Source organism: Lycium ferocissimum, chromosome 10 (genome assembly GCF_029784015.1).
Source record: "Lycium ferocissimum isolate CSIRO_LF1 chromosome 10, AGI_CSIRO_Lferr_CH_V1, whole genome shotgun sequence".
In the NCBI taxonomy this organism is placed as follows: domain Eukaryota; kingdom Viridiplantae; phylum Streptophyta; class Magnoliopsida; order Solanales; family Solanaceae; genus Lycium; species Lycium ferocissimum.
In genome coordinates this window covers 23,833,885-23,847,293 of record NC_081351.1, presented here as the reverse complement: position 1 = coordinate 23,847,293, position 13,409 = coordinate 23,833,885, and the positions used below count along the sequence as shown (strand labels likewise).

The window sequence follows — 13,409 nt, the reverse complement described above, 5'->3', positions numbered from 1 at the left end:
TCCTTCGTTTCTTGTAATGTAAAAGCTCTTCCATTTGTTTTTTGGTTAAACAAGGATTTATTATTTATTTAACGGAACAGGCTCAAATATGCCATTAAACTATCAGAAATGGCTCATTTATGCCACTAATCAATGGTTTGGCTCATTTATGCCATCGCTGTTACCCAAATGGTTCATTTATGCCATTCCCGTTACCAAATGGCTCATCCATACCATTTTTTATTAACGCCGGTTCTACAATACCAGATATGACACGTGGCCTTAAGTAGAGGTGCACGTCGTTTAATTAAACCAGCACAAATTAAATCCTAAATTAAACTAAAACCCGGCCCTTACACCCGACCCACCCAAATCCTATTTTTAGTTCCCTCTCCCTCATTCATTATTTCTCTTTTATCATTCTGATTTTTTAAAGTTTTTTTTTTGTTAATTTTGATTTTGTTTTATTTGATTCCGGCAAGGTTTAATCGTATAATGAATGAGGGAGAGGGAAATAAGAATACAATTTGGGTGGGTTGGGTGTATGGGTCAGGTTTTAGTTTAATTTGTGCTGGTTTAATTAAACGACGTGGACTTCTACTTAAGGCCACGTGTCATAACTGGTATTGTAAAACCGGCGTTAATGAAAAATGACATGGATGAGCCATTTGGTAACGGCAATGACATAAATGAGCCATTTTGATAACGGCGATGGCATAAATGCGCCAAACTATTGACGAGTGACATAAATGAGCCATTTTTGATAGTTCGATGGCATATTTGAACCTTTTCCGTTTATTTAATATTATGCATCATTTGGTTGCTCATTTTAACACATCTTATCAATTTTTGATTCATTTTTCTTTTAGTCATTCACCCAATTTGGTGAACGGTTACAGATTAAAAACCAAAATTGCCACTTCTAACAGAAATCAGAGATAGGAATGAATATTTAGGACCACTAACAAGTCACAATAGAGTAAAAGAAAACTACTTTCTATAACTTGAATAAGTGATAATACTTCGTACTTACTGGTGAATTCAAATAACAAACTTACACATCATATTTGATCATGTCGGAGAAGATGTGATGTGGTAAGATTCTGAAAGAATAACTAACCTTATGAGAAGGACACATTATAGTAATAACAATGACAAAGTGTCTGTAGTCTCAGAACACCAACCCAATCCCAATGAAAAAAAGAAAAGCAAGTACATCCTTAATGACCTCTAGTCGTGATGTGAAAGAATTGCTTTCGTGAAACTAATTTATATGCAGTTTCTATAGTGGAAAAAATAATCTATAGTGGAAAAAATAAATCATACATATTTAGCAACAAATGCAATAATTTGAAGTAAACCCAAAGCCGTATATTTATCTTAAGAAATTCATTAAATATTTATAACATATCAATTTAGAACCCAGAAGCTTAAAAGAGCTAGAATCTCGAGCCCATAAACTTCAAATCTTGACTCCTTCTTTGCCGGCAAGTAATTGAAAAGGTCCAAATGTACCAACAATCAAAAGGTCCAAATATACCACTATGTGGGTTCTATCGTTAGTACGATGAGCATACTTGGACTTTTTCAATAGTTGAGGGATATATTTGAGACAGAAGATAACTCCGGAGGCTTCTATGAGCCGGTAGGTTTAAAAATAACATATATAAGACAAATCACAAACTTAGGGGTAATTTTTTGCCCTTTTCCATTTTCAATATACATATATAGAGTGTAGAGAGATCTGATCGAACTAATAAACCAACATGCACACGTTCAATAATCTCTAGCATCTTTTCTTCACTTTCTTCTTCTATTTCTCCAACCCCACCCCCCCCCCCCCCCCCCCCCCCCCCCAAAAAACACACACACACACACACACACAACCAAACGCATGCGCATGCACCAACAAGAATTTAGTTCATCTTCTTGTTGATTGGATGAAGAAACTGCGTGCTATTTTGTCAATTTGCATGCTCATCCTTTTCATTATTTTTCGGATTTTTATCAGCCAAAATGCCTCTGATGATCATCGCTATAAACAAGGAGATCATGTCCCTCTTTATGCTAATAAGATTGGCCCTTTCCACAATCCCAGGTACATTAATTTATGCAACTTTTCTTACATATATCTCCTTCATATATTTCGGTACGACCCTTCCTCAGAACCTACGTGAATGCCAGTGGCGAAATCTGGAATTTCGCTAATTGTGTTCAAGATTTAATACATACCGTATAAAGAAGTGATTTTTGACCAATATATACAGTACTATAATTTTTCTATGAAGGGTGTTCAACTGATCACCCTTCACTCTATGTAGCTATGCCGCTGATAGCTGAGCAGGCAAGAAGGAAGGGGTTCAATTGAATCCCATACATTGAAAAATTATACTGTGTGAATGGGTAACGTGGAGTTTTTGGTTATTCATAAACTGTTGAATCCCAGTGTCCTAAGGGAAAATTCTTTATTGTACTCCCTCCGTCCCATTTTAAATGTCACTTTAGCTCTTTTCACGTCCATTAATTAGAAAAATAATAAATACAAGGTGTAGTTTACTAAATTACCCCTATTTAATAAAGGTAGACTGATTTTTCTTCTTATAAATGTTGTGCATACTTCTTTAATGTTAAGGGTATAGTTGGAAACATTTGTCATATTCAGTCTTGAATTCCTAAGTGACAATTATTGTGGGCACTTTTTTGAGCTAAAACTAACAGTTAAAATGGGACAAAGGGAGTAGTTGTTAAGGGGTTCCAACTATGACGTTCAAGTACTTTCTGAATCCCATTATATAAATTTCTGGCTCCATCACTGATAAATGCGGAATACTTCATGCACCGAACTGCTCGCAACAATCCAATAAGTAGTGTAAATCATGAATACTTAAAGCAAAGTTAACATTTTCCAGTGTCATTCTAAATTTTGGTAAGGGCACTTGAACTTGATGACTAAAATAAAAAATATTTGGAAGGCTGAGAATTGAGATGAATTGTGTAGAATGATATTTTCTCTAATCTACTCATAATTCCTTCTTGATTTCTTGTTTTACAGTGAATCCTACAGATATTATGATCTGCCATTTTGTACACCAGGTTCATTCTACACTTCTCACTGTCTCACATATTGTATCTATGGGTTGTTTTCTTCTTGCTGGCTTATTAGTCATTTCATGAGATAGAATTTGGCTGAATAAGATGAGAATATAATGATGAATGGCTCAACTGAAAATGAGAATATAATGATGAATGGCTCAACTGAAATTTAAACATTCATGATTAAACTAGTTTAAGGTGCAGACTAGAGCTAATTGATTTGTCAATCATGCAAATTTGAGTGAAGAAAAGTCTAAAAGTTGATTCGATTAGTCAAGACAAACAGAAAACTGCACTAGTTTTCAAGTACCTTTTGTGGATTACTTCCTTTAAAACATAGAATTTTCTGTTTTTCTTTTCCTTCTATGTTTGCCTCTTTCTCAAAATCTTTTTTCTTTTGGGTGGGGAGAGGGGTGAGGGGGTTAGCCAGTGGTGGATCTACAATATAATATGTGGGTTCACGTGAACTCAGTAGCTTTTGCACAAACAAGAAATATGCTAATATCAATAAATCTTTGATTGTGAACCTAGTTGTAATTGTATATTAACTTGATGTTGTTGTAGGAACTCATAAACTTTAAATTTTGGATCCAAGTTGCAATCTTCTTGTTCTTCTAAGAAAAGATCCATATTGCAAATTTTGATAGACGTATATATGTTGGATCACTTGAAATCTTATGTTACTCAAGTTCAAGTAGTGTGTTACATAGAGGTAAGTAGGGAACTATTGCTAAACCACAGACCTTATTGTGAAATGCAGATCATGTGAAATTGGAAGAGACGAAGGAAACTCTAGGTGAAGTCTTAAATGGGGATCGGCTTGTGAGTGGTCCTTATGCACTCGATTTCTTGGTAGATAAAGACTCGGAAGTTCTTTGTCGAAAGAAACTAACAAAGGAAGAAGTTGCTCAGTTTCGAAGAGCAGTTGATAAAGACTATTACTTCGAAATGTATTATGATGAATTGCCCATATGGGGTCTTATTGGGAGAGTTGAGAATAGGGAAGAAACAGAGGATCCAAAATATTACAAGTACTTTCTATACAAACACTTACATTTCGATATCTGTTATAATAAGGACCGTGTTATTGAGATCACTGCACAAATGGATTCACATTCCGTTTTGGACCTGACAGAAGATAAGGAAGTCGATGCTGAGTTTACATACACTGTGAAATGGAAGGTAACAAATATTCTATTTGAGAATCGGATGGATAAGTTCATGCAGACTTCTCTACCGCATACCTTGGAGATCCACTGGTTCTCGATCATAAATTCTTGTGTCACAGTCCTCCTTTTAACTGGTTTTCTTGCCATGATCCTTATGCGAGTCCTTAAGAATGATTTTATCAAGTAAGTGGTTTATCCCTCCTTTTGAAAAAAAAAAAAACTAGAGTCAATCCTCTTGTGACAATGTCGTTTTCTTTTTTTGGCTTCTATAGTGAAATGCTGTTATTTAGAACATATAATATAACATAACATGAAAATCGGTTCCAAAAAAAAAACTTGTCCGTTACAGTGAAATATTATTATAGAGGATAATTGTTATAGAGAGGTCTGACTATGTATGATTTTCTCTAGAAGTAACTCTTTCAGTTGACCATGTATCGAAAGGTATACACATGACGAAGAAGCAGTTAATGATCATGAGGAGACAGGATGGAAGTACATACACGGTGATGTCTTTAGGTTCCCAAAACACAAGTCATTGTTCTCTGCAGCACTCGGTTGTGGCACTCAGCTCTTTACACTGTCAGTGTGCTTTGAAATATATTATTCTGATAAATTAAGGTCTAATACAAGAAACAGTTGCCTTATGGTGAAAAGATTGCATCTTATGCAGGACAATTTTTATATTCCTGATGGCACTCGTAGGGGTGTTTTATCCCTATAATAGAGGAGCTCTATTCACTGCCCTGCTGGTTATATATGCACTCACTTCGGGCGTTGCCGGTTATACAGCAACATCTTTCTATTGCCAGCTTGAAGGAACTAATTGGGTAAGTGCAGTAATACCCATAGTTGCTGAGATATTTTCCCCATAATTCGAGCTATAACTATAATTTAACACTTAGGTGTAGCTTATTCACCATAAACTACTTGCTCGTAAGAGAGCACAAACGACAAGGTTCAAATCCATGGTTGAGCTTACTGTTGTGGAACTGGAGACAGGGAGGACCTAGCGGATACGGGTTCGGTCGAATCCAATAGCTTTGGTTCAAGCTCTGTAATCTATATGGATATGTATCGATTATTTATTTAGAACTAGTAACTCAAAAAGATTAGAATCCAGAATCCATAAGCTTCAAATACTGGATCCGCATCTATTTGGAGAAGGTCTCCGCTTTAGCCACAAAGTGCTAGCAATGACTTATCATAAGAATAGGTATAGTGCTTAGCTGCAACAAAATGCGCATAATAATGTTGTTAAAGGCTCGCTCAAAGCGTGCTTATTTAGCGCTTGGTGTAGGCGTTAAAGTGCTAAGGCGTGTCTACCTTAACCAATGGGTTCTGTCTTAATGGCACAACATCATATGTGTAGCTTAATTATAGTTTTGTCATTCTTTTGTTCAGATAATTATGGTTTGTGTTTGTAGTTACATTTTCGTGCATTATACTTGGCGCTTTCCTTGCGCTTTTCGCTTTTGACTACTCTGGCATATTGATTTGCAAAGTAATAAGTCGAACATTAACCAATAAGCTTAACATTTGAAAATACTCTGCCTTAACAGGTGAAGAATTTGGTCAGGACCGGGAGCCTCTTCTGTGGGCCCCTAGCGCTAACGTTCTGCTTCCTCAATTCTGTTGCAGTTACTTATAGTTCTACTGCTGCTCTACCGTTCAGCACAATTATCTTAATAGTACTTATGTGGACATTAGTGACATCGCCACTGCTCTTATTAGGCGGAATTGCTGGAAAAAATAGCAGAACTGGTTTCCAAGCTCCATGCCGAACCACAAAGTATCCGAGAGAAATCCCAGTACTCCCTTGGCATCGTAGTACCGTCCCTCAGATGGCAATGGCGGGGTTTTTACCATTTAGTGCCATCTACGTCGAGCTCTATTACATATTTGAAAGTGTATGGGGTCAAAAAATCTACACCATTTACAGCATATTGTTTATAGTTTTCATTCTTCTCTTGATAGTAACCGCCTTCGTCACTGTTGCATCGACTTATTTCCAACTCGCTGCAGAAGATCATAGATGGTGGTCGAGGTTTGAATTAGCTTCTTTCTTTTTTGTTCATCTTTCTATTCTTTGCTTTGTTCAATTGTCTATAGTTCCATGTTACATGCTTCATCGCAAGCTTTTTAGTTCTTCTGATTCGCCTTGCACCTGTCTTTTATTCCTCTCCTTGAATCTAGTTAATTACTCTCTCCATCTCATTTTATGTATCTTAGTTTGATTGGACATAGAGTTTAAGAAAGTAAGAGAAACTTTTGAATCTTGTGGTATGAAATTAAAATGTGTATAGTGTACCAAGAATACACTTTAAATCTAGTGGTATTAAGATAACACGTTACGATGTTAAATTAAAGAAGTTTACTAAATATAGAAAGTGACTTTTTCTTCAAACAGGGGATCGGTGGAAAGTAAGACACATAAATTGAAACAGGAGTAAAAGTTTTTGCTGACTACTTGCTATGCAAATGTCTGTATAATCCAAACATTGAGAAGGAAAGGAAGACACATTTTCGTTCAGTGCATATTTATAGAAGTAAAACATTTATGGATAAAGCCTTTCATTCCAAGTAGTTTTCAACTTTTTTTTTTTTTTTTTTTTTAAATGGACGTCTGTGTGCTAACTAAATTGCAGCTGTTTTTAAATGTTCTAAATTAGTGCTTAAGCATGTCAGCCTTCTAGTTCCAGTCCATATAATAATGTTTAGCTTATTTTGCATATCACTAATATCACTGCTTTCCTTGCAACCTATTTTGCTTGGACTATTTAAAAATGTCGATAGGTGCATGTTGGATCCTTCAAAATTAGTGCATTTTTGGAGGATCCGACACAGGTGCAACAACATTTTTTGAGAGTCCGAACAATATAGCTTGCAGCTACAACCAAACGAAGTTCATTTTAAACTGATCCTGCGATGATCTTTGCCGGTCTTTATTGGCTAATAGCGACCGGAACAGGACTTTACCGACCGGATTTCCCCTGGCTAAAACCTTTTTGCTTGTGTTACTTATGTGAACCTTTCCTTATTAGATCTTTCAAGGGCCTATATTGTTAAGTTTTTTGCTTTGCTGCAGGTCATTTCTCTGTGGTGGTTCAACGGGTATATTTATCTATAGCTACTGCTTGTACTACTACTATGCGAGATCGGACATGTCTGGATTCATGCAAACCTCGTTTTTCTTCGGATACATGGCTTGCGTCTGCTATGGTTTCTTCCTCATGCTCGGGACTGTTGGTTTCCGTGCATCATTGCTCTTTGTTCGACACATTTATCGATCTATCAAGTGTGAGTAAAATAGCATTGTAGACTAAAGTAAAGTTTGTATATTTGTGTACTCTAACTTTGTCATATAAATATACCTTAAGCTTTTTGTAAAAGATAGGTTAAAAGAGAGGACTATTTAAGCAGGAAGTTCCACAAGTTCTAGTATATGGGAAATCAAAGCTTGATTTTTGGACCAAAGTTTTGTGAATTTGTCTACACACATTTTGTTCACAACTTCGCAGTGGCGCAGTCAGGAAGTTATACAAGGGGATTCAAAAGAAAATTACAAAGAATGTCATATCTGAGCTTTGGACAAACTTTTTGAACCCCCTTTTGCCACTTTACTAGAATTTTGCCTTTAAGGCAGCATGTCCAATGATATAAATAATCTGAAAATTGTACCTTCAATTGTGAGTTCCCTTCTCAGGCAAATGGTTTGCTGCAAATGAAAATGTAAATAGCAAAAACCTATCAACTATTAATGAAAAATTCTTCAACTTCCTCAACTGACTTGGCACACATAAAGAAATCATTTATAAAAGATTTTATTTATAAAATTACCCTTATTAACTGTTATTAAAGTTGTAACTCCAGTAAATTTTAGGGGTGTAGGTACTTAATACTAAGTGTAATATTGAAAAAAAAAAATTATTTTGATTTGTTAAAATGGACATAATGAAATTTTTTTTGTAATACGATAAATCTCTCTATAATGGCGCGTTTGTACCGAAAATTTCATGGGCGCTATAGTGTAACGCCTCGAACCTCGGGCTCTGACGTAACACGGCACCGGTGCCCATCGTGCATGACCGAGCGAACCAGGCGTCGTGAATCAACATGTGATACCAAAACATAACTAATTTATAAAATAAAACTAACACATGTCGATTAACTAAAAGTCGAATTTAAATATCATAATGCGAAAATATTTAGACAATCTGAACATATCTGAAGGTAGCCAACATGGCTAAACCAAAACAACTAGACGACTGAGTATAATTGTCTACAAGGCTAACATAACAAATATCTGACTATCTGAACTGTGTCTATGAAGCATTTAATGAATACAAAACTATGAAGCATTTAATGAATACAAAACGGTAATTGTCTAGAAAGGTCAGAAGAACTACACGACCGATATCGCCCCGAAGGACACCTGCTCACACGATAGTCGATACGAACACTCCTAAGTAAAATCGGATTGTCAACACCGCCACATCGTTACCGCATCGCGAGATGCGAACTCCAACAATAAAAAGGGACATCAACACATTTGAATTGTCTTGGTATGTAAAGCAACCGAAGCAATAAAATACTTTGGAATCGAAATCAAATCGAACTAACCAGAAAGCAAGAAGGTCAAGTACTCACTCGATGAAGAATCACACGTAAAATCGTAAATATATAAGCGTGGCCTAGGACGGAAATAATGTGCACAAAATCGTGGCCTCGAGGCCCGAGAATACGTATGTATAAATCGTGGCCTAGGGCCCAAAAATACAGATACGATGTGTTCAACATTAACAATTTACAAATCGATGCGCTATACCGATAACATGTTCGATTATGGACTCATGCAAATAACGGTTATACACTAACCGAGACTCATGTGATAACAATGCATAAGTCTATAAAGATTACGTCTTGATTCATGATGTTCAAAGTGACAACCATGAACGAATTCTCAGAATCGCAACCCTAGAAGATAACGGCTCTATATCATATCATGAAACTAGGCTAAACTATATTCTCTAGTCAAATTGCCGACAAGTATGAAGAATAAGGCGTAGAGAATCATGAATATTCCCCAACGTAGATAGTTAGCCTCACATACCTTAATTCCAGCCTTTGAGCGTAATACAATGTTCGTCAACCCTTTCAACTTTGATCTATATCAATACAAGTCAAAGGGATTCTATATTAGCAATAATATCCATGCTTTGATCATCTAAGCATTTTATCAAACACTTAGTTGGCATAAAGCTCCACAATCTCCATTAATGGTGTTTCTTCACCCAATTCCCATTCTATTACTTCTAAGTGATTCTACAATCTCAATTAGGTGTAATTAACATCATTCTCCATCACCCATATGATTATAACAATCTCAAGTTAACAATCCAAAACCCTACTATAGTTCGTGTAATTCTCTTTACTAAACCCATTTACTATTCTCCCAAGAACTCATCAATTCACTATTATGAACGATTAGAGTTTAGAAGCATTAGTTTTTTGACGTTCAATCCTCTTGAATTCGAGTTCTAGGGTTTCCACGCCCAACAATAATGTTCCACTCACAACTCTATTGATTAGAAGGGTTTACTCAAGTTAGAAAGAGATTAGGGACTTGAATTCAACTTATAATCATGATAAAACTTACCTTGGAGGGTTCTTGAGGCTTGGGACTTGTTCTGTCTGACTTGAGGGTGACTTTTCGTGACTAGGGATGTTAGGGAAATAAACCCCGACTTAAATATAACCTCGAAACGCCCAAATCCCGACTTTTGACCCGAAACTCGACACTGTTATGCGATGGGCCCGCGACGCACGTACGTGCGCACGACCCCCTGCAGGACACTATTCATAGAGGGTGTTTTTGTGAGATCGGCCCGCGGCGCGGGGCCGGCGCACGCGCCCTCAAAAGGGACCTGTATCGGTTCTGCACAGTGTTCGGTAAAATAGACATAACTTCTTGTAACAGAGCTCTGTTTGGACTGCACAATATACCGTTGGAAAGCTATTTCAAAGGGATACAACTTTCATGTTTTAAGTTTTCCCAAATTCCCAACTAATCAAGGAGTTATCGGCAGCCCGAAGTAGGCCTATCAACCATTTTCGCAAAACGTTCAAACCTTCAGTTTTTCCACTAAAACGCTAATGATATGAGTCTAACCTTAGTACCAAGATACGGGGCGTAACATATAGTGAGGTGCTATTATGCATGTATACTGACATTTGATGTTTGGATCTCATTTTTTAAATAAAATAGCACAAAAATTTATTTTATTTTCCTATACTTTTTATGTTATAACGAAAACAAATACTTGTTAAATTTAAAATCTCAATTAATTTTCATATTTCATTAATTAAAAACTGAAGTGACTAATAAATTTATAACTAGTTGTACCTTACCAATAAGGAATTAAAATCTATGGAATATATGCATTTAAAATTACTTGAAAATTAAAATATTTCAAGTTTGACCTAAGAATTCTACAATTGTAGTCGGTTGTTTCGTAAATTCCAGTTTTTTAGTGACAATATAATGCTTAAATTTACGGGGGTTTTTGCCAAACTTTCAGCAAAAAGGAATTCAATAGTTTTCCCTTGATGATTATCATAAATATTTTAGTATTTTATTTTTACACATAATGTATTTTCACAGAATATTATTACACAATATTTGAGTATGGCTGTTATAGAGAGGTAATTTTACAAAGAGTGTACCGCTATAATGAATGTCATTGCTGTTATAAGTAGAATACTGTTATAGAGAAGTAAATTATAATATGAAAAATCGGTTCCGAAAAAAAATCAGGCCGTTATAATGAAATGCTGTTATAACGAATGACAATTATAGAGAGGTTTGATTGTACGGGGGATCCGTAAAAGAGAACGGAGGAAGTACTATTTTCGGTCAATTCTGTTATGTCTGATCTATTTCTGGAACAATTTACCATTGAATTTTTGAATTTGAGAGGACTTTCCCTATATTTGTTGTTAAATATTTCCTTTTCACAATGTCACACCAAAGATAGCGTATAATGTACGATTTCTTGGGGACCATAAGTCACAACGACGAAAACGATTCCTCATCTCCTTCAAATTAAAATTCATAATTTTAAACTAAACTTCATAATTCACTAGCTTAGGAAGTTGAAGAATTTTGTCAATACTTGTTGACTTAATCCAAAACAACACTTTAATTCACAATTGACGTATTATAAAAAAAAGTTGAAGAAAACGTCTCCATTCTTTTCTTTTTTCCTTCTCACACACGATTTAATTTGCTGCGTTATGAAGCCGTCACCAATTTTTTTTAATTACTTTTTTCTTTGCTATTTATATATATATATTATTATTATTTTTTTAAGAAGAAGAACCAGATGTGAAAAGACCAAAACATATAAGAAAATCGTCTTAAGTTACGCTCACATATGATAACTTTTGTAACTATTGATTTAATAACATGTGATACAATAATCATTTTTACTAGATTAATTACCAATTAATGCTTATCATAGAAATTTAACTTTTAGTTACATTATTATAAGTGAGCCAATTATGTATGTATTATTTATTCCATTAGAGGATGTGTTGGTACAGTCAGATCTCTTTATAACAATCATCCCGTATAACACAATCTCACTATGACAACCAATCTTTTTGAGATCGATTTTTCATGTTGTATTATATGATATGTTCTCTATAATAGCATTTCGCTATAGCATTCTAAAAATCGGACAAACGATGATATTATAAAGAGATTTGACTGTATCATACTCTCATTTGATTTGTAGGGGCACATTAGTCTATTCAAAGTTCCAATAAGATAGGGTAGACTTTTTCTACATTTGCCTGGTTCAAAATATAGTTCAACTCTAGTTAGACGACAAATTTATATGAAATTACAATAATCTAATTAATTATTAATAGATTCTCTTGAAAGAATCCAACAATAGTCCATAATAAAAATATATATAAGACACCATTGAATTTAACGATGGACTATGTGGCTTTGATAAAAGTTGAGAAATTAAAATGGAGTTTGAGATGCCTCAATATAATTTTAATGAAAAACCTCGTTCTTCATCAAAGTTTCCATTGATTATATTAGCAGCAAGGTTGATTACTATAGCTTGTGCTGTGGTTTCAATAGTTGTGTTGAAGAGTAATAAAGTTACGTTGGATAAAGGCGCCAAACTTGAGTACGATTATTACCGCTCATACAGGTAATTAAACTTTCTATAACCTTGTCCTTTTCTATATATTTATAACATGTGTTGATCAATCATTGACAATTATTCCAAATAATACTATTTGAAAATTGCATTTATCATAATCCCATTGAAAATTCGAGATTCTTGACGAGTAGTCGGAAACATATGTTTCCAATGAGTTCATTACGACGGAATCTACCGTAAATACAGATACTCTCATTAGATCAGGACTAATTCAAATTCGTATTGCGTAGCGTCTATTTAAGGGGAAAATGCTCCCCAACAATATTTTTCCATATCCAATGCTGGAACTCGAGAAAAGTTAAGGGATCTATCCATCCCACCGCAACCTTCGTTAGTCGTTGCTGCCAATTGGTTAATATTGGAAAGAAAGAAATGAAAAGGAATTAATCTATTTGTGATGATAAAAGTATTTCATTTTGTCTCAATTTGAATTGTCACATTTGGCTTTATGATGATATACGAAGTGATTTGTCGTTTAGAATAAAAATTTACAATTTTTTAAAAATGAATCATAAACAATTTTGAATTTACATTTTTTTTTGTGTGTATTCTTGTACAGGTACATGCTTGGTGTAATGGTAGCTGGAATTATCTACAATACATTGCATATTCCCTTTGCATTATATTTCCTGATAGCAAAGAAACGTCTTATAAACCACAACAGCTTTCGCCAGTTTGAATTTTATGGTGACAAGGTCAGCAACGTTTTCCCCTTTCTTTGAGTATTGAGAAACATAATTTATCGTATTTTTTTTAAAATTTAAGTTTTATGTACTAAGCTGTAGAAAATACTTGTACAATAAGGTTACATATAGGATAGTTATAAAAAGATTTTTATGATAATAAATATTACTTGGTGATTTGTTAAAAATGATATAACGCACCTGCTATAATAAGTTAAACTAAATTGATCGTACATTTTTTT

General features: G+C 34.8%; 2 protein-coding genes across 2 annotated transcripts in view; both read left to right on the top strand.

The window, feature by feature from the left end:
- Window positions 1-1,849: 1,849 nt before the first annotated feature.
- On the top strand, window positions 1,850-7,803 carry LOC132035223 (transmembrane 9 superfamily member 3-like). Its single transcript, XM_059425507.1, has 7 exons — window positions 1,850-2,077; window positions 3,032-3,072; window positions 3,833-4,424; window positions 4,686-4,823; window positions 4,915-5,071; window positions 5,804-6,288; window positions 7,330-7,803. Exons 1-7 carry the CDS (start codon window positions 1,920-1,922, stop codon window positions 7,547-7,549), a joined length of 1,791 nt encoding a protein of 596 aa, XP_059281490.1. The 5' UTR covers window positions 1,850-1,919; the 3' UTR covers window positions 7,550-7,803.
- Window positions 7,804-12,281: 4,478 nt separating this feature from the next.
- The window catches only part of LOC132034739 (CASP-like protein 4D1), a 1,925-nt gene continuing 797 nt past the window's right edge, over window positions 12,282-13,409 (top strand). The window contains exons 1-2 of the mRNA XM_059425102.1: window positions 12,282-12,472; window positions 13,044-13,179. Of these exons, the coding sequence (XP_059281085.1) occupies window positions 12,282-12,472; window positions 13,044-13,179 (327 nt within the window). The remainder of the gene's footprint in view (window positions 12,473-13,043; window positions 13,180-13,409) is intronic.